At 55.1% G+C, this 22,677-nt stretch overlaps 6 protein-coding genes across 6 annotated transcripts; 5 read left to right on the top strand and 1 right to left on the bottom strand.

Moving 5' to 3' along the window:
* Nucleotides 1-480: 480 nt before the first annotated feature.
* THO2 (Tho2p) lies at nucleotides 481-7,889 on the top strand (the record flags this gene model as incomplete). Its single annotated transcript, XM_076676296.1, has 19 exons — nucleotides 481-554; nucleotides 628-997; nucleotides 1,086-1,213; nucleotides 1,276-1,457; nucleotides 1,533-1,801; nucleotides 1,861-1,956; nucleotides 2,018-2,716; nucleotides 2,803-3,304; nucleotides 3,366-3,799; nucleotides 3,859-4,323; nucleotides 4,386-4,462; nucleotides 4,532-4,797; nucleotides 4,862-5,031; nucleotides 5,091-5,154; nucleotides 5,215-5,414; nucleotides 5,482-5,660; nucleotides 5,729-7,109; nucleotides 7,174-7,705; nucleotides 7,786-7,889. 19 exons carry the CDS (start codon nucleotides 481-483, stop codon nucleotides 7,887-7,889), a joined length of 6,192 nt encoding a protein of 2,063 aa, XP_076536834.1.
* A 357-nt stretch (nucleotides 7,890-8,246) lies between these two features.
* JCM15063_005192 (adaptin domain-containing protein) lies at nucleotides 8,247-11,208 on the top strand (the record flags this gene model as incomplete). Its single annotated transcript, XM_076676295.1, has 9 exons — nucleotides 8,247-8,287; nucleotides 8,380-8,452; nucleotides 8,536-8,559; nucleotides 8,626-8,769; nucleotides 8,863-9,227; nucleotides 9,297-9,511; nucleotides 9,579-9,792; nucleotides 9,870-10,227; nucleotides 10,303-11,208. The coding sequence occupies 9 exons, from the start codon at nucleotides 8,247-8,249 to the stop codon at nucleotides 11,206-11,208; spliced, it is 2,340 nt and encodes a 779-aa protein (XP_076536833.1).
* Nucleotides 11,209-11,673: 465 nt separating this feature from the next.
* On the top strand, nucleotides 11,674-12,728 carry JCM15063_005191 (uncharacterized protein; the record flags this gene model as incomplete). Its single annotated transcript, XM_076676294.1, has 6 exons — nucleotides 11,674-11,886; nucleotides 11,951-12,064; nucleotides 12,130-12,285; nucleotides 12,345-12,412; nucleotides 12,485-12,561; nucleotides 12,652-12,728. The coding sequence occupies 6 exons, from the start codon at nucleotides 11,674-11,676 to the stop codon at nucleotides 12,726-12,728; spliced, it is 705 nt and encodes a 234-aa protein (XP_076536832.1).
* Nucleotides 12,729-15,057: 2,329 nt separating this feature from the next.
* JCM15063_005190 (uncharacterized protein) lies at nucleotides 15,058-17,785 on the top strand (the record flags this gene model as incomplete). Its single annotated transcript, XM_076676293.1, has 3 exons — nucleotides 15,058-15,543; nucleotides 15,613-17,524; nucleotides 17,601-17,785. 3 exons carry the CDS (start codon nucleotides 15,058-15,060, stop codon nucleotides 17,783-17,785), a joined length of 2,583 nt encoding a protein of 860 aa, XP_076536831.1.
* Nucleotides 17,786-18,103: 318 nt separating this feature from the next.
* YMR1 (phosphatidylinositol-3-phosphatase YMR1) lies at nucleotides 18,104-21,292 on the top strand (the record flags this gene model as incomplete). The annotated part of the gene is made up of 6 exons (XM_076676292.1): nucleotides 18,104-18,127; nucleotides 18,282-18,491; nucleotides 18,570-18,917; nucleotides 18,992-19,120; nucleotides 19,184-19,553; nucleotides 19,620-21,292. 6 exons carry the CDS (start codon nucleotides 18,104-18,106, stop codon nucleotides 21,290-21,292), a joined length of 2,754 nt encoding a protein of 917 aa, XP_076536830.1.
* Nucleotides 21,293-21,488: 196 nt separating this feature from the next.
* Nucleotides 21,489-22,424, bottom strand: SYN8 (syntaxin; the record flags this gene model as incomplete). The annotated part of the gene is made up of 3 exons (XM_076676291.1): nucleotides 21,489-21,751; nucleotides 21,833-21,996; nucleotides 22,072-22,424. The coding sequence occupies 3 exons, from the start codon at nucleotides 22,422-22,424 to the stop codon at nucleotides 21,489-21,491; spliced, it is 780 nt and encodes a 259-aa protein (XP_076536829.1).
* Nucleotides 22,425-22,677: the final 253 nt, after the last annotated feature.

Raw genomic sequence — 22,677 nt, 5'->3', positions numbered from 1 at the left:
ATGCATGTTTTCGCCCCCACTCTTGGGTATAGGAATGATGCGATGCCGCCCACGGCCTGATGAGACCAAAATTTTATACCCTCTTTTCTTGACTATGATTTTTCTTTCTTACCCGTTCGTTCGATGATTTCGTACGCTGTCTTTACATATCCTTGTACGAGCATCGAAGTTCGCATGCTGTCGATACCCGGACATCGCCCAAAATGCGATTGCAATTCTGTTTGCCATTTTTCCAACCTGCGGCCTGCGGACAATGGACATTTTCTCATCGGATAGTCCAGACAGTCTAGTTAGAAGGGAAACGTCTACCGGTTGCGCACGATCGAGCCGTCGGCTTTCGGCTTGATCCAAGTTGCGAATATCATCGAGATTTGAATTGGTCATTCGATCAGTTGTAGAAACCTAATTCATTGCAACTCTCTCCACATATCCGACTCATCGCAACCCGAGGCAACGTACTCCCTCGCAGCTCAGTGTTGCATGACGATGGATCCCGAGTCTGTCCGACAAGTGGTAGACCGGTACCTCGAACAGCCTTCGGATGCGTCTCCACTGTGAGCTCTCGATCTTCTCGCTCTCTGACCACCTTCGCTGTACCGGTCACTGACTTGGCCCATGCATATATAGGAGCGATGTACTCAAGACTCTGACTAGTTCGAGGGATCCCCAGACGAGTTTGGTCCTGTTCTCGACGGTCCATCACCTCTTGATCTCGCTGCTACAACCTTCAACGAACACACCTACGATCCCACGGGCGCAGCAGATCTACAACTTGTTGCATGATTCGGTGTTTGCGAGCTTGACCGATCGAGATGAAGACAAGGCGAAACTCGCGGACTGTCTACTCGATGTCGTTTGGCAACTTGACCAGGAAATCGATAGCGGCGTGTTTGGGGTCACCGTCGATAATCAGCAGGATCAGACCGAGGCGAAAACAGCTCAAGAAGCTGCGGTCGCTGGGAGGAAGAGTCTCGCGCAGCTACTCCGCGCGCTTGTGGTGAGTGCCATACCTTTCAATCCAACACAGCCCGTGTCTTCTCGACTCGTTCAAGTAACTGATCAATTGTTCTCGGCGCCGTTGAAAGAATGGTGGAGATATCCCGAAAGAAGCGGCACTTGAACGATTAGAGCTGTCCCTCATTGCTCAGCTCGACTTTATCCAAGACTCGTTGACGTTTGGTCGGACCGAAGTTAGGCAGCGAACAGCGTTATTGTACGAACCTTGTTCACGAATTTCTCGCCGGGATTTTCCTTGCTGACTTTCTCGAACAACAGTTACAAGCAACAAAAGTTCAACCTGCTGCGAGAAGAGTCCGAAGGGTACGCCAAGCTCGTAGTCGAGTTGCTTGGGAACATGGGCCCAGCCCACGATCTCAAGACAGCCCAGAGTTGCGAGACGGTGGTCGAGCGGAAACGGCGCGCTGTAAGCGTGAACGACAAAGTCAAGAGTCTTATCGGTGCGTTTCCCAGCAGCGTGGGAAACTGTCTGGTCATTATGACGCTGAATTAGTGAAGTCGTCCACCTATGACAGGAAACTTTGACCTTGACCCTACACGAACCCTCGATATCTTTCTCGACACGTTCTCGGATCAGATCCTCGAACACTACCAGTTCTTCCTCGATTTCCTGAGTGTCTCGCCCTGGGCACCCAAATCGAAACGCGGACTTGCTGGTAACACCTCGGATAGCAAACTCGACAAAGGCAAGCAGAAAGCCTTGCCCGTCGAGGTCGACATTGAGGACGAGGATGGAAGCAGCACGATCGCGCAAATCCTGGGGTTCAAATTCGCTTTTTACCAGGTGCGCTGTCTGCGCTTGCATCAAAGTGCCAGTTTATGCTGACCCTTCACGTATGCCAGGCGGAAGACGCAGGGGTAGTTCCCGAAAATCTGTATTTGACCGCCGCCATGCTGATCTGGCATGGCTACATCAAGCTGTCCGATCTCTGGAATCACGTGCGCTCTCAGGCTCCCTACCTCTCTGGAACAACCCTGACATGATCGACACTACCGGCAGCTATCGCCCAGCGATGCCGATCTGTCCAAAATTGACGCGAAATACCGTGAAGAGCAAGCTCAACTGGCACGTTCGGTTGGCGGGGCAAATGCGCTCGCTATGGCCGGCGCACTGGTTGACGATGAAGCTCCCGTGGCGGGAAAATCTGCAGCTTCGAACGCGACAGCTACCTCAATCACAGCATCAGCTCCAAATGCGCCACCGAAAGAGCTCCCTAACCAAAAAGTCGGGTTGCTCAAGGCACTGCTCATCGTCGGAGACATGACCCACTCGATGTTCATACTCGCTCAGTGGCCGATCTTGGTGCATGCATTCCCTGAAGTCGCCGACTTGCTCAATCGATTGCTCGCCATTTCAATCGCGCCTGCCTACGATTCAATCTCAATCTCACGACAGCACCCTCAATGGGCTGAAGAGTTTAGCGCCCCGAGGTCGAGGACGATACTTGACGCGAAAGGGGACAAGAAGGTATTGATCCCCGACGTGAAGCGACTTATCACTGGCCAAGCCTTCCCGAACCCACGAGGTGTATGGACGTTCTTCTTTCCGAGCTGGACAGAACGTACGCCGAAAGCTGGGGACGCAGAGGAGGTCTTGACGGTACTCGAAAAGACGTTCATGCCCTTCTTGGGTATCTTCATCTCGAGAGATTTCTCGCTCTTCACCAAGATCTGCCGCATCATCTCGAACGACCTCAAAGTTTGTCCTGCATTCCCTTGAATCGATCCTCCGACAGGACAAGAACGCTCATCGCGTCGCCGCAACGCTTCCCGTTTCTCGCACAGTCCGATCCGTCTCGACCTCGAGAAGCTCGATGGCTTGACCTGCTCCGAATTCATCTCTTGCCCTCACTTTCGCTCCTCAGCAACCACAGCGTGTCGTCACTCGAGGTATGGGCGATCCTGAGCCTGTTCCCGATCGAGAAGCGGTTCGAGCTGTACGGCGAATGGAAAGACGTGTGGTATCGCAAGATCCCAATCCTCGGAGTCCGCAAAGCGGAAGCCGAGAAAGATGTCAAATCAATCTTGCGACGACTGTCGACCGAGAATGTCAAGAAGCTCGGCAAGACTCTCGCCAAAGTCGCGCACACGAATCCGACGGTCATCTGGTCCGTCGCCCTGAACCAAGTCATGAGTTACGACAATTTGATCTTGCCTGTCATCGATGCCGCTCGATACCTCACGGAGCTCGGATATGATGTTCTCGCATACTGCGTACTCGACGCTCTTAGCGGGACTAGGAACAAAACCAAGGAAGACGGCACAAGTGTTGCAATGTGGCTCTCGGGTGAATACAACCGCCCCGTCACTCCCTTCAGCAACACGCCACTGACAGGCGCTGCCTACAGGTATCGCATCGTTTACCGGTCAGCTGTATCGACGCTGGGCTCCAATGGCGTCATCGCTTCCTGTCATCCTTCAGTACTTGGTCAACCAGCTCGTTTCTGGCAACTCGAAGGATCTGATCGTCCTAAGGGAGCTCATCTCTCGCATGACTGCGATCGAGCCGTTCGCCGACCTGTCGGATGCCCAGGTACTCTCGCTCGCAGGTGGTCGGAATTTGCGCAACGAAGTCTTCCAGCAGACAGATCTCGCGCAAGCTGGCAAGCGGGCGCAAATGACTCAATTGGCCAACGCGCGAGTCCGGCTGCAACAGAGTCTGCTCGGCGACAAGGAGCGAAGTCTGGCGATGCCGTTGCTCGTCAATATCGCACTCCAGCGGCAGGCATGTCTGAAAAATACCGAGGCCCACCTCAAATCTCTAGGCGCTCTATTCGATCAGGTGAGCCGAGAAGCGCTTGACCTTACTTATCCGACAGCCTAACATCCTTTCCTTTGCAGAATCATGCCATCCTGTTCCAATACACCGAGCTCCTTTCGGCTTTGACCGAGCCAGACCAGCTCGCTCAGCTGCTCCCTTCGATTCCGGCGCTCATCTCGACTTTCCACCTGTCGCCCTCGATCGCCTTCGACCTCGCTCGTCCTAAACTGAGGCTGGCTATGCGGCACTACGACGAAAAGGAAGCTGCCGAGCAGGAAGCAAAGCGAAAGAAGGACCTCCTCGAGAAATTGCAGAAAGAGAAAAAGGCTGCCAGTGCTGCAACCGGCGCCGCTGCAGAAGGGGAAGCAGCCGACAAAACCAAAATCGACACGGTCGTCGTAGATGGCGAAGATGTCAAGATGGAAGACGTCAAGGTAGACGATGTCAAGATGGAGGATCTCGAGGAAGTTGCGAGCCGGGTCCTGAGCGCCACTGAGGCGAATGGCGAGAGCGCAACTGCCGAAGCTTCTCCCTCGACAGAATCAGTGGGCTTCTTTCTCATGCTTGACCTGCGATTACTCGGCTGACGCTGTCTCGCTGCTCCTAGCCGTGGCATCCGGGCTTGATCGATCTCGTCGGCAAGATGAACGAAATCTTGCCGGAAGAGGCGCAACTAAGCCTTGGGTAAGATAGTCCAAAGTCTACCCTGTCTCGATTCTGCTAGCTGACACATGGCTTTGTCGCCGCGCGCAGATCGGCTTTCTTTGTTACCTTCTGGCAGATGACCCTTTACGATCTCATCTACCCGAAGGAGCGTTACGACGCCGAAGTCTCGCGACTGAAAGGGCTCCAGCGCGAAGCCGCGACCAACACTTCGATCCCGGCCGGAGATCGCGACACGTTCATTGCCAAAATCATCGACCTCGCAACGAAACTGATGGCCGAGATGGGTCGTCATTTCTCTGCCAGCCGAGGGGCCACGCGAAGGTTGGAGAAGGAAAAAGGACACTGGTTTTCGAGTGAGCTTCGTTACTGATTTTGCTTGCCTCGTATCCGAAACTGATCCTATGCTCGCACTCAAAGATGTCCGCAAGCGCGACGACCGGGTCCGACTTGTCGGGGACGTCCTACAGTACTGCGTCGAGCCGCGAGCTCGACTCTCGCTTCCTGACGCTGTGTACTCGTATCAGATGGTCAAGCGGCTGCACTCGATGAATACCGATGGTTTCCATACTATCGTCTTCTTCGATCAGGTGAGCGCATTCTTTCGCTCGATCGGAGCTGCCTCATACTCACTGTCGTTGTTCACAAGCTCCTCACTTCTCAAGTGTCGCCGACCCTCTTCTCGTGTACCGAAAACGAGGCTCGCAATTACGGTACGCGTCCATGCTTGTCAAAGTGCGTAGATCAATCTACTTACACATCATTGGCACCAGGACGTTTCCTCTACGATGTCCTTGCGGATCTCGCCAATTGGCACAAAGACGAAAAGGCCTACAAAGCAGAAGCTATCGGTGATAACTTGCGCGGGTTTGCGCGATATTTCTCACCGCCCGACTCGAACACACCGCTCGAGCATTACTCGCACGGCGAAGTTCAGAAGGCTATCAATAAATGGCATGCTTCGATGATCCGAGTGCGTACTGAGGACACTCGCCAAGGGAGACTAGTTCATTGACGATTCGTCCTGGCTTGTTGCGCAGGGTTTCCAAGAGTCTTTCCGCTCGGAAGGATACATGCACATCAAAAACTCGATTCTCGTCCTGACCAAGATTGCCCCTTATTTCCCGATCGAGTACGAACACGGACAACACATCGCGCACAGCGTTGAAGAGTTGATCGCGGTCGAGAAGCGAGAAGATCTCAAAATCCTTGCTCAAGGGTTCGTGATCGTCCTGTCCTGCAGTCAGTCTTTTTGTCGCGTCCTGATCCAAGACTGCCTGTTGTCAGATATCAAGCAGTTATAGCTAAACGCAAGAAGCACTGGGTTAACGCGCCCTCAGCACCTCCTTTGCGTGCCACCTCCCAATCGCTCGCTTCGACGCCGACCGGATCACCAGCTCCCGCAGCAACAGCATCTCAAGCCGCTGCCAGCAGATCCTCGATACCGGCAAAGCCGTCGACTCTCGCACCGCCCGCTGATACTGCTTCTCCTGTGCCTTCCGGGCCCTCTCGGTCGAACCCAGTCCGGCCATCATCAAACCTTGCTCGAACGCCGAGTTCGAGCGTGCCGAGTGGACCCAAGGGATTGCCAAACAAGCCGGGATCAGCGTTGACTTCGAACAGGTCAACCCCGATTGCCAATGATGCTCCTCCTGCTTCATCGAGTCGTTCGGGACCGAGTGGTAACTCTGCTGCGTCAAAGCTACCGGCTCGACCAGGAACAGGAGCAGCAGCTTCGAACCCTGCTCGTCCCAACCCAACCCGGGAAGATTCGTCGTCCGCTACCGAAAAACTGCGTCAACAAGCACTCGCAAGTCGGATCTCTGCCGCAGCGCCCAACGCAAGTTCGAGTAATGGCACTGCGTCGTCATCGACCGCAACGAAATCGATGGACCCTCCGCCAGCTCCATCTGCAACCGCTGCGACCAGTGGACGCTCACTACCTACACGACCGGATGCATCCTCTCGTGGAGGATCGAGAGCATCGAGTCCAAAACGGGACGACAGCGATCGTGGAGGTCGTCGAGGAGACCGGGATCCACGAGACCGCGAGAAGGAGCGGGACAGAGACGGAGACTCGGCAGGCTCGCGCAGACCCAGTCGCGAGCGGGAGAGGGACAGTCATCGAGATCGCGAACGGGACAAGGACAAGGACAGGATGCGAGAGAGGAGTGTCGACTCTTCGCATTCGTCCTCGAGAAGAGGAGGCGATCGCGATGATCGTGAACGGAGACACGCGAGTGACAAGGATCGAGATCGCAGTGATCGGCTCGAACGATCAAGCCGGGACAAAGATACCTCGAGGAGTTCGCGCGACGACCGAGATCGAGACGAACGGACGAGCAATACTCGAAGAACCTCGGACCGACACGAGCGGGATCGAGGTAGCGATCCCGCATCTCGTTCCGGTTCGCGACGAGACAGGGACAGCCGCGATCGCCCTCCAACCGAGACTTCGGCTGCTCGAAGAGCGAGGGAGGCTGACGAGCGAGCCAAATCAGAGAAGGAGAAGGAGAAGGAGCGCCAACGAGAAAGCGACCGATTACGAGAGGAGCAGCGCGAGAGGGATCGCAAAGACAAGAGAGATCGGGACGATGGCCACCGGGACCGAGACCGAGACAGTCGGAGGTCGAGCAGCGGTCGGGTATCTGATCGTCACGACGACCCTGTGCGCTCTGACCGACTTTGTTCCTTGTCGATCTATCTCATGTACTGACTCTTGCTTCCTACAGCCCCCTGCGACATCATCGCGAAATGGACAGCCCGGCAGAGCAGGAGGACCCGCATCTTCAGCCCCGAGCAAGTCGATCCCGTCTGGCCCTGCGATCGAGCGACTCAAGCCGGCACCTGCGATGCGGTCGCCGCGGGAGTCTCCTTCGAACGGAGAGCCTACCGGATCTGGATCTGCTCGAGGAGGCCCACCTGCTCCAGCATCGGGACCTTCGGGATTGCCGATGAGACCTGCTGGTCGAGCTCGGCAGCCACCAACCAACGGAACGCCCGCCACCTCGTCTGCTCCTGTGCCGACTGGACCTGCTGCGTCTCGTGTTCCCACGGCACCCGCAGCGAAAGCAACGCCTCCGAGAGAGCCTGCCGGGGGCACCGGCGGGACGCCGCCGTCAGGCCCGGTCAACATGATTGTGAAAGGTCGAGGGAGGTTGTACGAACCTCTTGTGTCGGAAGGAGGAGGTAACGGCGGGAACAAGAGGCGTGCCGACGACGACATGGGAAGGAAACGAGCGGCGCCTACGGGACCATTAGCCGGTGAGTTTTTACAGCTCGCTTCCGTTTTCCCAGAAGGCTAGAACGATGAGACTGAACCAGGTTTCGACTTTTGCGTCTAGATCGACTTGCTCCCGAAGAGAAACGCGCGAGAACGGACGAAGGTTCTGGGTTTTCGGTCAGGGGAGGAGGGCGTTCGGGTGACAATTATGACCGCAGACGGTAATTGACAAGCCTGTGATCTCTGTGGGATTAAACCTTTTATCTCGAGCTGTAAAGATTACTTGCATCGACTACTAGAATTACCATCTTGCCTGAATTACAATTTGCGAGTTGGCGCCGCGGACAAACGCCGCGCGCCGCTCCACTTGCATCGAATTGCTGCTCTCTCCTGTACTGCCGGCTCACTCAGCTCGTCTCGGTCTCTTTCCTTGCGCCATCCGACTCATCGTGCTGCGGACTGCAGCGACAGACCGAACAGCCTAGTCAACCGAGCAAACAAGTCGGGGATCCGCAACCCGAACGAACGAACCTCATCCTGCAACCAGCGGCACCGCGTGTCCCAAACAAATAGTGACCTGCCATGGCGGACGCCAAGCTGTTTACGCGCTCGAAGCTTCAAGAGTGCGTCGAATGCTCTGTACCTCGCGTCTACTGCGCGCTGTGAATCGCTGACGAAACGATCTACCGAACCCCGGGTTCGTTCGACCCCTCAGGCTGCGAACCGAGTTGCAGGCAGACAAGAAGGACAAGAACTTCAACAAGCGCAAGAATGTCCTCAAACGAGTCGTGAGTGGCCCCCGCTTCCATTACGCTCTCGGACCATTCCACACCCTGATCCACACTTGCCTGCACCTCGATCAAACAAACAGATCGCGAGCATGACCATGGGCCAAGTACGTCGGTTATCCTTCAACAAGAATCACGCAGACTCGCATGCTGACACGAGAACTGCCAAACAGGACATGTCCCCACTCTACCCGGACATTCTCGCATGCCTCTCGATTCAGATTCTCGAGATCAAAAAGATGGTCTACCTTTACCTCGTCAACTATGCCCGAGTCAAACCCGAGATGGTCAAGCATGCTCTCCCCGGATTGCTCTCGGTTCGTGGCCTTTGAACCGTTTCTCGAGCCTTGATACGAAGGCGCGACTCCTACAACTCTTTGGCTTGACTGAATATGTTTGCGAACAAACAGGATGCGAATGATGCGAATGCCCTCATCAGGGCACTCGCGATCCGTACCATGTCGTACATTGCCGTTTCCGAAGTGGTCCGGGCCCTCATCGAACCCCTGCATCACTCGCTCAAAGACCGCGACCCTTACGTTCGCAAGACTGCCTGTATCGCCGTCGCAAAACTGTACATGCACGATCGCAGAATCGTCGAGAAGGAGGATTTCATCTCGAGTTTGCGAGACCTGCTCATGGATCACAACCCGACCGTGATCGCGAACGCCGTGGCGAGTCTCGTCGAGATCAGCGAGAGGAGCGACAATATCAACTTGCGACTGAATGGCGACATTGCCCGTCGTTTGGTCCGAGCCATGAGCGAAGCTTCCGAGTGATTGATATATTTCCTCGGTCAGAAAAGCTGTTGCGATTCGAGACTTACATCGTTTGATGCATCCAGGTGGGGACAGACATACATTCTCGAATCGCTCATGTACTACGTGCCCGAGGAGCACCAGGACGCCGAGCTGCTGGCTGAACAGATCTCGGTCCGATTGCAACATTCGAATTCGGCGGTGGTCCTGATAACCGTCAAAGTGATACTGTACTTGATGAACTACATGGGCAGTTCAACAATTGTTCACGAGATGTGCCGGAAGCTCAGCCCCCCGCTCGGTGAGCATTCTCTTTCACACGATCGCACTGGTCTTCACGAAACTGATTTACTCCTGTCTCACGGTAGTCACGCTGCTGTCCTCGGGCTACGAGGTTCAATACGTTGCGCTACGGAATATTCACCTCATCATCCAACGACGGCCATCCGTCCTCCGCAACGATGTCAAAGTCTTCTTTTGCAAATACAACGACCCTATATATGTCAAGCTCGCGAAACTCGAAATCATTTATCGGCTCGCGAACGAGAAGAATGTTGAACAAGTCCTCGCAGAGCTCAAGGAGTGAGTTGTTCTGGCTGTGGACATCTTCCTGTGATCGTTAGACGATATTCACCCTTTGGTTCAACTTGCACGAACAGGTATGCTTCTGAAGTCGACGTCGAATTCGTCAGAAAATCCGTCAGGACAATCGGAAGACTGGCAATCAAGATTGCCGGTTCTGCCGACGCGTGTATCTCGGTTCTACTGTCGCTCGTCGCGACCAAAATCTCGTATGTCGTACAGGAAGCGGTGGTCGTGATCAAGGACATTTTCCGGAGATATCCGAACCAGTACGAAGGGATCATCGGGACGCTGTGCGAGAATTTGGACTTGTTTGAGAACCCGGATGCCAAGGCAGCGATGATCTGGATCCTGGGTCAGTACGCAGACAGGATTGAGAATTCGGAAGAGTTGCTCGACGATTTCTTGCACACCTTCTTGGACGAGACAGTCGAGGTACATTCTCTCAACATTCCCTCTTGTCATTCTCGCTTGATTAGGGGACGCTCATGAGTCTGCTTTCGCGAACAGGTCCAGCTCGCTCTCTTGACCGCTACCGTCAAGCTCTTTATCAAACGACCGACGGCAGGACAGGACCTCGTGCCGAAAGTGCTCAAATGGGCCACCGAATCTGTCGACAACCCAGACCTGCGCGACCGCGGATACATCTACTGGCGACTACTCTCGACCGACCCCGCAGCTGCTCAAGGGATCGTCTTGTCGGACAAACCGATGATCTCGACTGAATCGGAAGCGATCGATCGGGGTGTCCTCGATCGACTCTTGTTGCACACGGGCACGCTCGCGAGTATCTATGGTCGAGAGCCTCAATCGTTCGTGAGGAACGTTCGGCCCAAAATCTTGCAGGACAGTCCGGCGTTGAGTCAGGAGGCAAAGGAAAGTTACCTCGAGAGCCTCAGGTTGCCCGGGATGGCAGCGGCGGCAGTGGCGGCAAGGTCTTTCGACGATTCGAGCACAAGTCAACCTTCGACGGGTACGACAGCTGCCCATGGACCCCCGATCGTGCCTCCCAAACCAGCGCGGCAAGACTCGGACATTGGGGGCGATTATGGCGTGGGGGCTGGCACGAGCGGAACGGGCTTGGGAGGGGGAGGTGCGGCCGACCTGCTCGGAGAAGACGACGAGTCGGACGAAGAGGAGGAAGGTACGGCGTTGAACCCTTCAGCCGTGTCGCAACAGCAACAACAGGACAATATGGCCGAGGAAGATGCACGGTCTCAACCGCTGTCATCGCAGACCGCTTCCCAAGACGATGCAGGTGAAGCACTCGACCCGTACGCGAGCCTCGCGAGGATGTCTCTCGATGGGTGGGGTACGTCCAGAGGCGGGAACTATGGCGCAGGAGACGCTACAGGGTACGAGATGGACTCGCCTCAGGCGCGAGGGAACGGGAAACACGACGATCTGTTGCTGTAGGAACCGTTGTGCAAATCATAGATTGTCGATGTGACCTTTCCTGTGGCCTCATTCTGCGAACATTGCTCACGAGTAGAGCTACGCGAGCACACTCGTAGGCGAAAACGCGTGAAGCTGTGAACTTTTTTTCTTTTGAAAGCCACAGATTTGGTGGTGTGCGCTCGGGTTTGTCCCGCTATATTGGTGAAGTTTGCTGGCATGGACCATTTGCTTACGGCGGCCGGATTCAGATCGATTAGACCAGGGGTATTGATCTATTGATCGCAGTGTTAACTTCTTGGCGTGATCATCTCGTCAGCTTCCATCACGGCGTTCACAAACCTCAGGCTAATTGCCAAGCGCCAGAAAGTCGTACTATCCGTACTCGCTTGTCTGTGTATCCTTGCATACCTGCTGTTTCGCGTAACTTGGGAACAACCACCCGCAGCGCTTCCTCGTTCATCCTTCTCGCCAAAACCGACTACAATGCCGAACCCAGTCATTCTCGAAGCTCTCGGCAAGCATACTGCGACGGTAATCTTTGCGCACGGGCTCGGAGACAGCGCTGCAGGGTGGGTCCCGCTCGCAAGGGAACTTCGGACCCGGTTCCAGCACATCAAATGGGTGTTGCCCACTGCACCGGAACAGCCTGTCTCGATCAACATGGGCATGTCTATGACGAGTTGGTTTGACATTCAAGTCCGTTTCTCTCTCACCCGCTCATCGTCATATTGAGACTGATTTCCCCTTCGCGCTTGACTAGTCTCTACCGCCTGCCGAGTTGCGAGCGGACGACGACAAGGGGATGCTCGAATCCGTCAGGACGATCAACAAGCTCATCACTGACGAGACTGATGCAGGACTCCCGTCTGATCGAGTACGCCTGTTTCCAATTTTTGCGAGGAAAGCTACAAAAAGCTGACCATGCCGCCTGGTTCCTAGATCCTTGTTGGAGGGTTCAGTCAAGGTGGCTGTATCGCGTACTTGACAGGTCTTACGAGCGAGCGCAAGCTGGCGGGCATCGCTGCGTTGTCCGGTTGGTTGGGAATGGCAGACAAGATCAAATCTGTCAGTTCGATTCCTCGCTCGATACTGCTGGTTGACAAGCGCGCTCTGTCTGACGTCGCTCCGATTCATACTCTATCTCTCTATCGCAGATGATGACCGATCATGCGCTCAAACTGCCAATCTTCCACGGTCACGGAACGGGAGATCAAGTGGTCAAGTATGTCCCTGCTTTCTCTTGCGCGTTCTACAAGAGGGAAGACTCTGACTCTTCATTCCCCCTATCACCCAGGCATATTTGGGGCAAGCAAAGTGTGGACAAGTTGCAAGAATTTGGCCACAAGAACATCGAGTTTCACTCGTATCCCGGTCAGTCGCTTTTTGTCGCTATCCTCCACGAATATTCTGCGCGTTCGGATTTCAGATACTGACGAAGAGACTTGTGTGTGAGCTTGACAGGCATGCCGCATTCGTTCTGTCCGGAAGAGCAAACGGATCTCGAGGTTTTCATTCGAAAAGTTTTGCCCGAGCAATGATAGAAGAAAACTGTTTACTGTATTTACAATGGCATGGATATCGATACATGAATTTGAAACTCGACGTATGAAGGGTTCGAGAGCGAAGGTCTTGGAAAAGCTTGCGAGTTTCTTCTGCTCTCAAGGTGCCGCCAAGGTAGGTCCTGCTGAGGTGGTCAAGCTTTGTGACTATCGAGAGCTCTGATGGCGCTCGAAACCTCCACGTTCTCGCTTAGTCTGGCAGCTTGAACAGCTCAGTCCGAAACTGTTTCACGAACAATTGTGAAAGATTCCGGAAATCTACGCCTTGGAGAGGATCGATCATTGACGCTGAAGCAAGTATCGGGCCAAATCGCAGCAAGAACCAGACGAAGATAGGAGAAAGATCAGACCGTAGGTGGAAGCACCGCAGGCAAGGGGTCTGTTTTCTCCACGTAATAGATCGCAGAAAAGGGGAACTGCTCTTGTTGTCCTGAGTGTTTTTCTGAGCTCAGAAAATACTAAATTTCGCAATATTTTCTGCTCAGAAAAGTCGGAAGCATTCTGAGCTCAGAAAAGGCCGCAAAAAATAGAGCTGAGCGCTGATCCGCCTCACTCGCTCGATCTCCTCAACCACACAAACGGGCGACCTCGCGAGACATGGAGAAGCGCGATAAAGGTTCCAAAAGTAAGCAGGTGAACGCAGCTCCTGTTTCAGGCAGCGGGAAAACCGCAACGGCTAATTCAGAGGCGCTTGCGTCGTTCGTCACTTCCGTCTCGCCTGGTCGCGAAAAGCCCTACTATCAACGTAGACCCACCCCGCCCTCCCTCGCAGGATCGAAACTCACCAAACGATTCCCGAGAGGCACAAGGACCGTCGGGGCGTGACAACGCGGCGCCAATCGGTCTCGACGCGCATCCCGATCTCGGAGCACCGAGCAGCTGAGGTCAAGGTCATCGCTACGGACTGGTGCCCCGGCTCTGCAAGCAGCTTTTGGCTACGACCACGACCACGACCTCGGTCGCCCGATGGTCCGAGATCCGGGAGCGCGTCGAGACCGATTGACGCCGTGCCCTCTCGCCCCGACGGACTTTGCGCCGCTCGGGGCGCGTCCGGTGAGTTCGGATCCTGTGTCGGAGGGCGAGGTAGCTCTACGCTGGTAGTAAGTTGTGTCGCGGCCGAGAGAGACGGGAACGGCGGGGAGAGCCCGTAAATTAGCGCGTTACTTGGCGTTACGACTTTCTCGCTGCCTGAAACGGAGCTGCGTTCGCCTGCTTACTTTCGTGACCTTTATCGCGCTTCTCCATGTCTCGCGAGGTCGCCCATTTGTGTAGTTGAGGAGAGCGAGCGAGCGAGGCCGATCAGCGCAAACAGAGCGAGCTCGATTTTCTGCAACCTCTTTTGAGCTCAGCATTTCTCTCTCGACTTCTCTGAGCAGAAAACATCTTGAAATTTCAGTATACTCTAAACTCAGAAATCTATCGAGAAAACACGGCCAATTCATCTTTTCTGCGATGTATTCTGCCCAGGTAATAAACCCCTTGCCCGGTGGCCGCGGTAACCGGTGAATACTGAGCTCGGATTGCCACACATCGACGCGCTGCCAGAACGCGATTGATACTATTGTATATAGCTTGACGGTGGTCACAGAGTGAAGGAAGGTTTGCAAGAAGCGGGAAACTCGATCACCACATCGCCATGATACGGGTACCGAGAAGCGCCCCGTGCAAAGCTCTCAAGTTCTCTCTGGGAGGTTTTTTGCTTCCACCCGTCGCCAAGGGAACGCGTTCAAAGATTCACCACCAAACTCGACAACACGGATGGTGCATTCAGCCAAGGCAATATTGTTTTGGGGTTGGACCGGTCTGTTGATCCTGATGGAGACATCTCCTTGTCATCTCCAGTGTACCTCGTGTAGCTGTGTTCTGCCAAATTGCTACATCAAGCAGTTGAAGGGTTGCTCCCTCAAGACAAGCGAAGAAGGTCTTGTAAGCTTGCTTGAGCGCAGGGTTCGCTTGTTCAGTTATGTTCGCTGACCCTCGCTAAAATTCCTACGTGGTGCACGTTGTAATGGTACACGATGTGACGAGCGCCTCGTACTGTTGCACAGCGCCAGCTTCAAGCAGACCCTCGAAAGTGAGACAGTGCTGCGCAGCTAGATTATCATTGCCGAAATTCACGCGGCGCGTTTCACAGTGAACTCTTTGTGCCCTCGACCTCTCGCCACAGATTTTACGCGTCAAACACGAACGACAAGGAGCAGGACTCTTTGCGCCTGTTTAGCTTGCCGCGCCTATCCAATCCGCCGCGTCTGGCGCTGAATCCGACTCTGGGAACACCGCGTCTGATCGACAAGCAGTTGCCAGCAACATGTCCAACTGTCTCCCTTGTTCCGACCCGATCGCGCCATGTCAAGGCTGCACCAAGTCGCAAGTGTGCTATCAAGCGGCTCGATCCTGCACGCAATGTCCACGCAACATCTGCGTCGACTCGTCTCCGTCCTCGTCCAAGAACTCGGGCCCCTCGACCGGCACGACAGCAGGTGCAGCCGTAGGAGGTGTCGTCGGAGTGGCAGTCATGATTGCCGCGGTCTGGTGGTTCTGGTGGCGACCCAGAGGGCTGGAAGCAAGTCGGAAGCGGTACTCGAAGCACATGCTCAACCGGCAGAGCAAGCTGGCCGAGAAGCGCAAGACGGGTTCAGGCTTGGATGGAGCAGCCACAGACGTCGCAACTAAACGCACAAGCGTGCATCTGAGAATGGACGAGCCTTCAAGCACGAACAATCGGAGAAGCGCTGCAACCGGCAACTTGCTCGATGATGCCGATGAAACTATGCCTGTATCGAGAACATCCGAGGTGCGGAGATGACCTGTACGTTGACGCAGCAGCATGCAGCGCTGACAATTCGTGCCCTGATTCGCGCAGGACGATAACCCATTCGGCGACCAGAACCGTTCATCAATCGGTACTTTCGACGTTGCCAACGATGGTGCATCGACCCACACCTCCGAGTTCTCCTTCAGATCGTCACATTCGACCAACATCATCCCGATCGCCTACATCCCGCCTCATTCTTCATCGGTTTCCATCGACGACGCGGCAGGCAGGACCCAGCAGTTGCACAACGCTTCGCCCCGTGGTGCAGCACCAGGATCTGCTGGACCTCCCCGAAGGAGCAGCATGCTGCGTGCTTCGATCCCGACGAGTATGGCGAGCAGAGACAGTCTCGCGCTGGCTGGCGCCGAAACTATCGAGCTAAACCCGCTACCACCAGTTCTCACGCCCGACACGCCTTCGATCCCGCACGGTACCATGGCAAATGGTGCACCGATCCGACCGCCTCGTTCTCCCGGTCTCGATCTGCAGCTTCCCAAGACGAGTTCGCCTCTCGCCTCGCCTCCGATCAACTCCCCTCATCTTACTCAGCGCATGAGCGCGGGCTACCCTTTCTCGAACGCTACCTCCGGATCGCCCACCTCGCCCACCTCTCCGCACAATCAGCTCTTTCCTCCGCCGGTCTCGGGTGCGCCCCGTGGCATGTCGTTCCTCGCTGAGCCCCACCGCTCTGGTTCATCACAATCACACATGTCCGTTATGTCGTCATTCACGTCGAGATCCGCCAACTCGACCATGTCGTACATTCTCGACCCGCCGCAGATCATCACTCCCGTCAACGCGCAGGGTGTGCGACGGGTCGAATTCCAACAGGCAAAAGCTCACAAACTCGGAACGGCCGGTCCTGCAGGCGCGAGCCATTCGCCTACTTCTCCTCTCGCCACACTCGATCCATTCTCAGACGCAGCTGCCGAGTCCCGCGAGACTGGATCGACATCGCGACCAGTCTCTGGTAGCTCGCGCTGGACGTCGTCGTCTCTCGCCTCGGATGCGAGCGAGGCCGTTCAGTTCCTGAAGGGACAGGCAATCACCTTCACCAACCCCAACACGCCATTGCCAACTTCCGCCACCACGATCAGTCCGTCTGCGGTTCGAGGGTCGAGCACTCTCTCGGTCGATATGCCGAGGTCGGCGCGGTCTTCTCAAAGCTACTCAATCGTCGACGGCAACCGACAATCTACCTGGTCTGCATCTTCGGGACCTGCCTCGAGCGCGGATGAGCTCGGCAGTCACAACATGAGCAGAACGTCCACGACGAGCTCGACTTCGCACGATTCGTTGCTCGCCGGAATCCCCTTCATGGCACCTGCCCCCTTACCGTTGCCACACGGCCCGTCGACCTCTTCGATCAACCTTTCTCTGCCTATCAACGTCACGACACCGTTCGAATCCCCGGCATCGAGAAACCTGAGCTCGTTCCCGCCGCCTCCGGCTCGAGTGCCGTCTCCGAATCCTTCAACAGCAGAGACGACGACGACTCGTGGATCGATCGCTGCCAGTGCTGCGACGGGCGAAGAACTTGACGACGATGACGCGCTACCTGCGCCGTACCTGCCGTTTGCCGGCCAACGTCCGACTGCGACCTCGCCGACCAAGGAAACGAACCCACGAGTGCAGTCCGAGCACTTCTCGGTTCGATCCGGGTTCGGGTCAGGGTTGAGTCAGATCCCGTTCCAACTCGGGTTCCCGAGCGGTCTCGGCGAGGGAGAGGAAGGCAGTGAACGTGGAAGCATGATCAGTACGGGCGCCGAGAGGTGGAGTGGACAGGGAGACATGTCGCTCGGACAGCAAGCACATTTGGACGAAGACGAGGACGCACACGGACCCGATCACGAGAGCGCACTCAGTCGCGTTGAAGAGCAGACCGAGATTGGTACGGATGAGAGCGCGACCCCGAGTCGGAGGGAGAGTGTCAAGTCTGCCGCCGAAACACAAGTTGCAGGTTAGTCGAATTTCTACCGACGATTTCTGAAAGCTCTTTATGTTGACGTATCCGGTGCTTTGCTCGCGTCTCACAGCTCTGCCAACTCCTCCTGCCTCGCCGCGTGACGTTCGGCGAACGTTGGTGTCAACGACAGGAAACGAGCCCGATCTGAATCCGTTTGGCGCTCATGCCGAAGTCGATCGCTCGGACCCACGAGCTTCAATGGACACGCTCGCGCTGAGCGCAGCGCTCTCTGCGAATCTTGACGCAGACCAATAGTCACGACATGTTTGACAAATGGCACGAGCTGGTCTCGCTGTCGCTTGATGACGTTTCTTGTTAGATCACGTTTGTACCTTCTCGCTTTCTGTAGCACTTTTGGATCAATCGGATTACCGCATGGCTATTACTTCTTTTTCTTCGTTCGGTGCCAGTCACCGCGTGAAAGTAAAGCGAGATGGAACGAGTAGGGATCACTATTACATGGGCGACGTCGTCGCGACGAACAGACGTCGAGTTGAACGTTGAACGTCGGCTCCACCCTTTTCGCCGAACCTCTCACGATCTGCTCGCGTGGCGGTGCCAAGCCAACACGCGATGGTTGTCGACAAGAAGACGACAGTGAGTGTCTCGCTAGCGTCACGGATAGTCGGGTTCGGTTTGGGTTCGTCCGAGATGACCTCGACGCAACCCACCGATTGCCCCGTCTCGAGCCAAACTCGCTCGGATTGACTAGAGGCAGTTGTAGCTCACGATCTGATATCATTCGCTGCAGGTACCTTCGGTCAAGTTCAGTCGGAGACATGGCACGCGTGATCCGACGGGTTCAGATGCGTTCCACGAACCGACCAAAGGGTCTCTGCACCTCTCGAAGCACCACATCATCTTTGAGCGCGAGCAGGATGTCACCCGCGCGTCTCGACCGGGAGCTGACCCGGAAACCACCACAAACGAGCCAAGTGGGGAGCAGGCGTCCGAACTATGGGTCCGTCAGCTCTCCGTCGCGCTGCCCCGAATAACGACACGAGCGACAGCGACTGATCAGTCGTGGAAACGATAACAGATCCCGCTCTCGTTGCTGCATTCAGTCACTCGTTCGCCTCCGACTTTCACAGGTTCACCTACCCCGCTCGTGCTTCGCTCGCGAGACTTTTATACCTACTCGATCGAGTTGCCCACTGCACAAGACGTAGACGACCTGTTCGACACGATCAAGGCGCTCTGTTCGGCATGTAGTAGCGGAGGAATCGAGAACCGCTGGGCATTCTTTCATCAAACCCATCCCGAACGTCCCGCACCCGACAAAACTGTCGGATGGGACATTTACAACCCGCAGGAGGAATTCGCGCGAATGGGAGTGGGCTCACGTAGCAAGGCCTGGAGGTTCTCTGACATCAATGCCGATTTCAACGTCAGTCCTTTCCTCATCCCTCACCGATCTACACCATATGCACAGCTAAAAAGCCCAACGATGTCCTCCCACAGTTCTGCCCGTCCTACCCGGCTCAAATCGTTGTGCCTGCGAGGATATCCGATACGACTCTGACCTATGCCGTCAAGTATCGGAGCAAATGTCGAATCCCGGGGCTCGTCTACCTGCATTGGGCGAACCAGGTGCGGACATTCTCGTCGTGCTCATGATACCCTACGCTCTAATGCCTGACACTGTTGCTTCAGGGTTCGATCACGAGATCGTCGCAACCTATGGTCGGCATCACACAGACGTCACGCTCGATTCAGGACGAAAAGTTGATCGAGGCAATCTTCTCGTCTCATTCGCAACACTCTGGATCTCGCGAAGCATTCACAGTCGCATCTGCTGGGTCTTCCACTGAAGATGCTTTCGATGCTGGAACGGGAGGAATCGTCTATGGTGCGACCGCGACAAACGTGATTATCGATGCTCGTCCGACCAAGAACGCGTATGCCAACTCGGTCAAAGGCGCCGGAACCGAAAACATGACTTTTTACAAGAATTGCAAGAAGGAGTACCTCGGAATTGACAACATCCATGTCATGCGATCAAGTTTGAATGGCGTGTTTCAGGGTAATCTCCCGTGGATCCCTTTCCTGGATTTTGCAGACCATTACTGAACTGATCTGAGTTACATAGCACTGGCTGATGCCGAAACGACTGGTCACCTTGATCGAATGGCCTTGCGTCGAACCAACTGGCTCTCGCATTTGACCAACATCCTCGATGGTGTCCTGATCGTCATTCGCACGATACACCTGTCCAATTCTCACGTCCTCGTGCACTGCTCGGACGGATGGGATCGAACTTCGCAGTTGTCTGCATTGCCTCAAATCTGTCTCGACCCGTTCTACCGCACCGCGAGAGGACTTGCTATCTTGATCGAGAAGGACTGGATCGCGTACGGACACAAATTCACCGATCGTTCCGGACACCTCTGCAACGACCGAGTCGAGTTTCAACAGAAACTCGGAGAGGACGCCACGACCCAACAATCGTTCTTGGCTTCGGTCCAGAAACAATTCGCGTCGTCTTCACACGCGTTCAAAGAGACTTGCCCCGTGTTTCAACAGTTCCTTGATTGTATTTACCAGATTCAACGGCAGTTTCCGGATCGATTCGAATGGAACGAGACGCTCTTGAGGAAACTCGTGTGGGAGACGTACAGCGGCAAATCGGGATCGTTCCTGTTCAACTCGGAAGTCGATCGAGCAACATATCGAGCGAGGGAGAGAACCAAGAGTGTGTGGGAAACAGTCTTTGACGTGTCGGAATCGAACGCGGGTGGAATCTCCCTCAAACCCGAGTTCCGCAACCCTCGGTACAATCCGAGTCTCGACGATCCCGAGTCGAAACTTGCGGAAGCAGATCAAGGCGTCCTCATGTTTGATCCTCAACGAGTCAAGTACTGGCACGAACTGTTTGGTCGTTCGGATGAAGAAATGAACTGGTCACCACCGGTATCGGAGCAAACTCTTGTCACGCAAACCGAACAGCATGAAGTGACGAGCCCGGAAAACGATCCCGTCTTGCATCCACTTTCCTCGCGCATGCCGAACCTTGCTCTCGATCCGGCTCCTTCTTCTTCGTCATTCTCCTCGCAGTTAAGGACGAGCACCTTTCCCGAAGCGTCTCGCCCGACTCAATCTCGAGATACGACGACACATACCCCGCAACCTCAACTCGCTGACACGGTTGCCTCGGTGCAAAAACTCGGTTGGTCGGCTTGGAAATCGGTACAGAAATTCGGACAAGAAGCTGCCAAACAATACAAGGAGAGGAGTATCACAGACGAACGCAGGAACGAGAATCTCGTCGAACGAGGAGACAGTCACGATGATCGAACGAGCGCGTCGTCGAGTCGACGGGAGGAACTTCGCGGCGCAGATCCAGAGAGAACAGGGTCAGGATCGGGTTCGAGTTCAAGCATGTGGAGCCGACTCTCGACCCTCAGTAACAACCCTTGGCAACAACCTTTGGGACCTACAACCCAATTGGATCAACCCGAGGGTCGGGCTTCTCAACCTCCTCCTGCAGCAGCTTCTTCGCCTCCGATCGCTTATGTTCCGTACCAGCCCCGGAAACCCCCACAACTACACTCGGAAGTTCAACCTCGACCTGTTCGACAAGCTTCGAGTGCATTGTCGATCAACCCGTGGGAAACGATCTCGCAGGCAGACGCGCTCCCCACCCCTGCAGCGGCACCGACACCGTCGACCTCGCAGGTACAGTACCCGAGTACAGGCAATGTAGAACACGACGACAGTAGGCAAGGAGGAGCTAGCGATCCCTTAGGAGTGGGAGGATTCTAAGCACCAGGGTTTTTTCCGTTTTGTCCCTTTGTTGTACCAAGACTGTTGAAGCCAATCCTGTTTTTCCTCTCCCCAAGTCTCATGTCACTGCCTACTAGTTGGATATTGAGAAGACGCGAGACAAGAATGGTATGGCAAAAGGTACTACAACAAGGATTTTCACTCGACGCACGAAACTGTCCATATTATAGTTGTCTCAAAACTTGAACACAATGATCAGAACGACGAGGATGATGATTAGGGCGATGATGAGTCCGGTCGAACCCGTGTTCTTGGCTTTTTGAGCAAAGTGATCGAGTCTTCCACTCGCCCGTCGCAGGTTCGCGTCCGTGCGGTCGACAGCAGCTTCGGTATCGTCCAGCAGACTCGAATGAAGTTCGAGTTCCTCGGCGACTCGCAAGGACAATGCATGTTGTCGAGAGATTGCTGAGGATAATGAATCGAGTTGTTCGTCCTGATCTGTTCCAGGACACAGAGGGGAAACAAGGCAGATCTCGGTCAATTCGCCTAGCCTTGCAGAATTCGGAAATATCGCGTTACCTTCCATCATGCGCTGTTGCATCTGCATCACTTCAGAATTCGCTCGCCGCATTGCTTCTTCGTCCTCTTCCATCACGTCGAGCTCCCGATTCGTCGCTTCGTCTGTCGACATGTGCACGGTCGTATGTGGTGGTTTGACATCTGCTAACGGTACAGCGTCGTCTCTGATGCATGACATTGTAACCTACTGTGAGCCGACACGGGAGAGACGACGGGGTGTGAAACGAGGGAGTGCTTACCCAGTCTCGAATGGATCCACCTCGTCACCCGTGTCAACAAGTTTGCCCGTCTTGCTTCGGTTGCGAACCTGACTCGGTTCGACGTTGACTCCAAGTCCTTGCACGAGCGCAATGATGCGTTCCTCTTGCTGTTTCAACCCATGCACGACCTCGGCGCTCTCACTGCTCCCGCTCGACTCCTCGAGTCGATCGATCCCTCGAGTCAGTTGCGCAATGTTCTTGGTCAGGTTCGCTTTGAGTGCAGGCGAGGCGGGAAGGTTCAGTTGATGCGATCGTTGCAATTCGAGCACTGCGGTCAAGATCGTCGTTGACAAGTGCGAGAGTTTCGAAGCAGTCGAAGGCGCTGAAGCCATCTCTTCTCAGTTGACCAAGCGGGTCTTGCTGCTGATCGGTGACGATGGACAGCTCTGAGCGGAACGAAGAGATGTAAACTGCTGCATGTGGGGGTCTCTCATTTCTCGCTCCTCTGACATCTCTATTACTTCTGCGAGAGTTGACTTGGACTCAAGCACCATTGTACTGCTTTATCAAACAAAAAATGGGAGCTACGCTGCCCCGCTTCGTGGTTACGTCAGAAAGGAATCCCTTCATCTCGCTCTCGACCAT

This window comes from Sporobolomyces koalae, assembly GCF_050403365.1.
Source record: "Sporobolomyces koalae JCM15063 DNA, S_koalae_JCM15063T_v1_ctg3, whole genome shotgun sequence".
NCBI classification, from domain to species: Eukaryota; Fungi; Basidiomycota; class Microbotryomycetes; order Sporidiobolales; family Sporidiobolaceae; genus Sporobolomyces; species Sporobolomyces koalae.
Note: the sequence above shows the minus strand (reverse complement) of the source record. Positions and strands in the feature narration are given on the sequence as shown.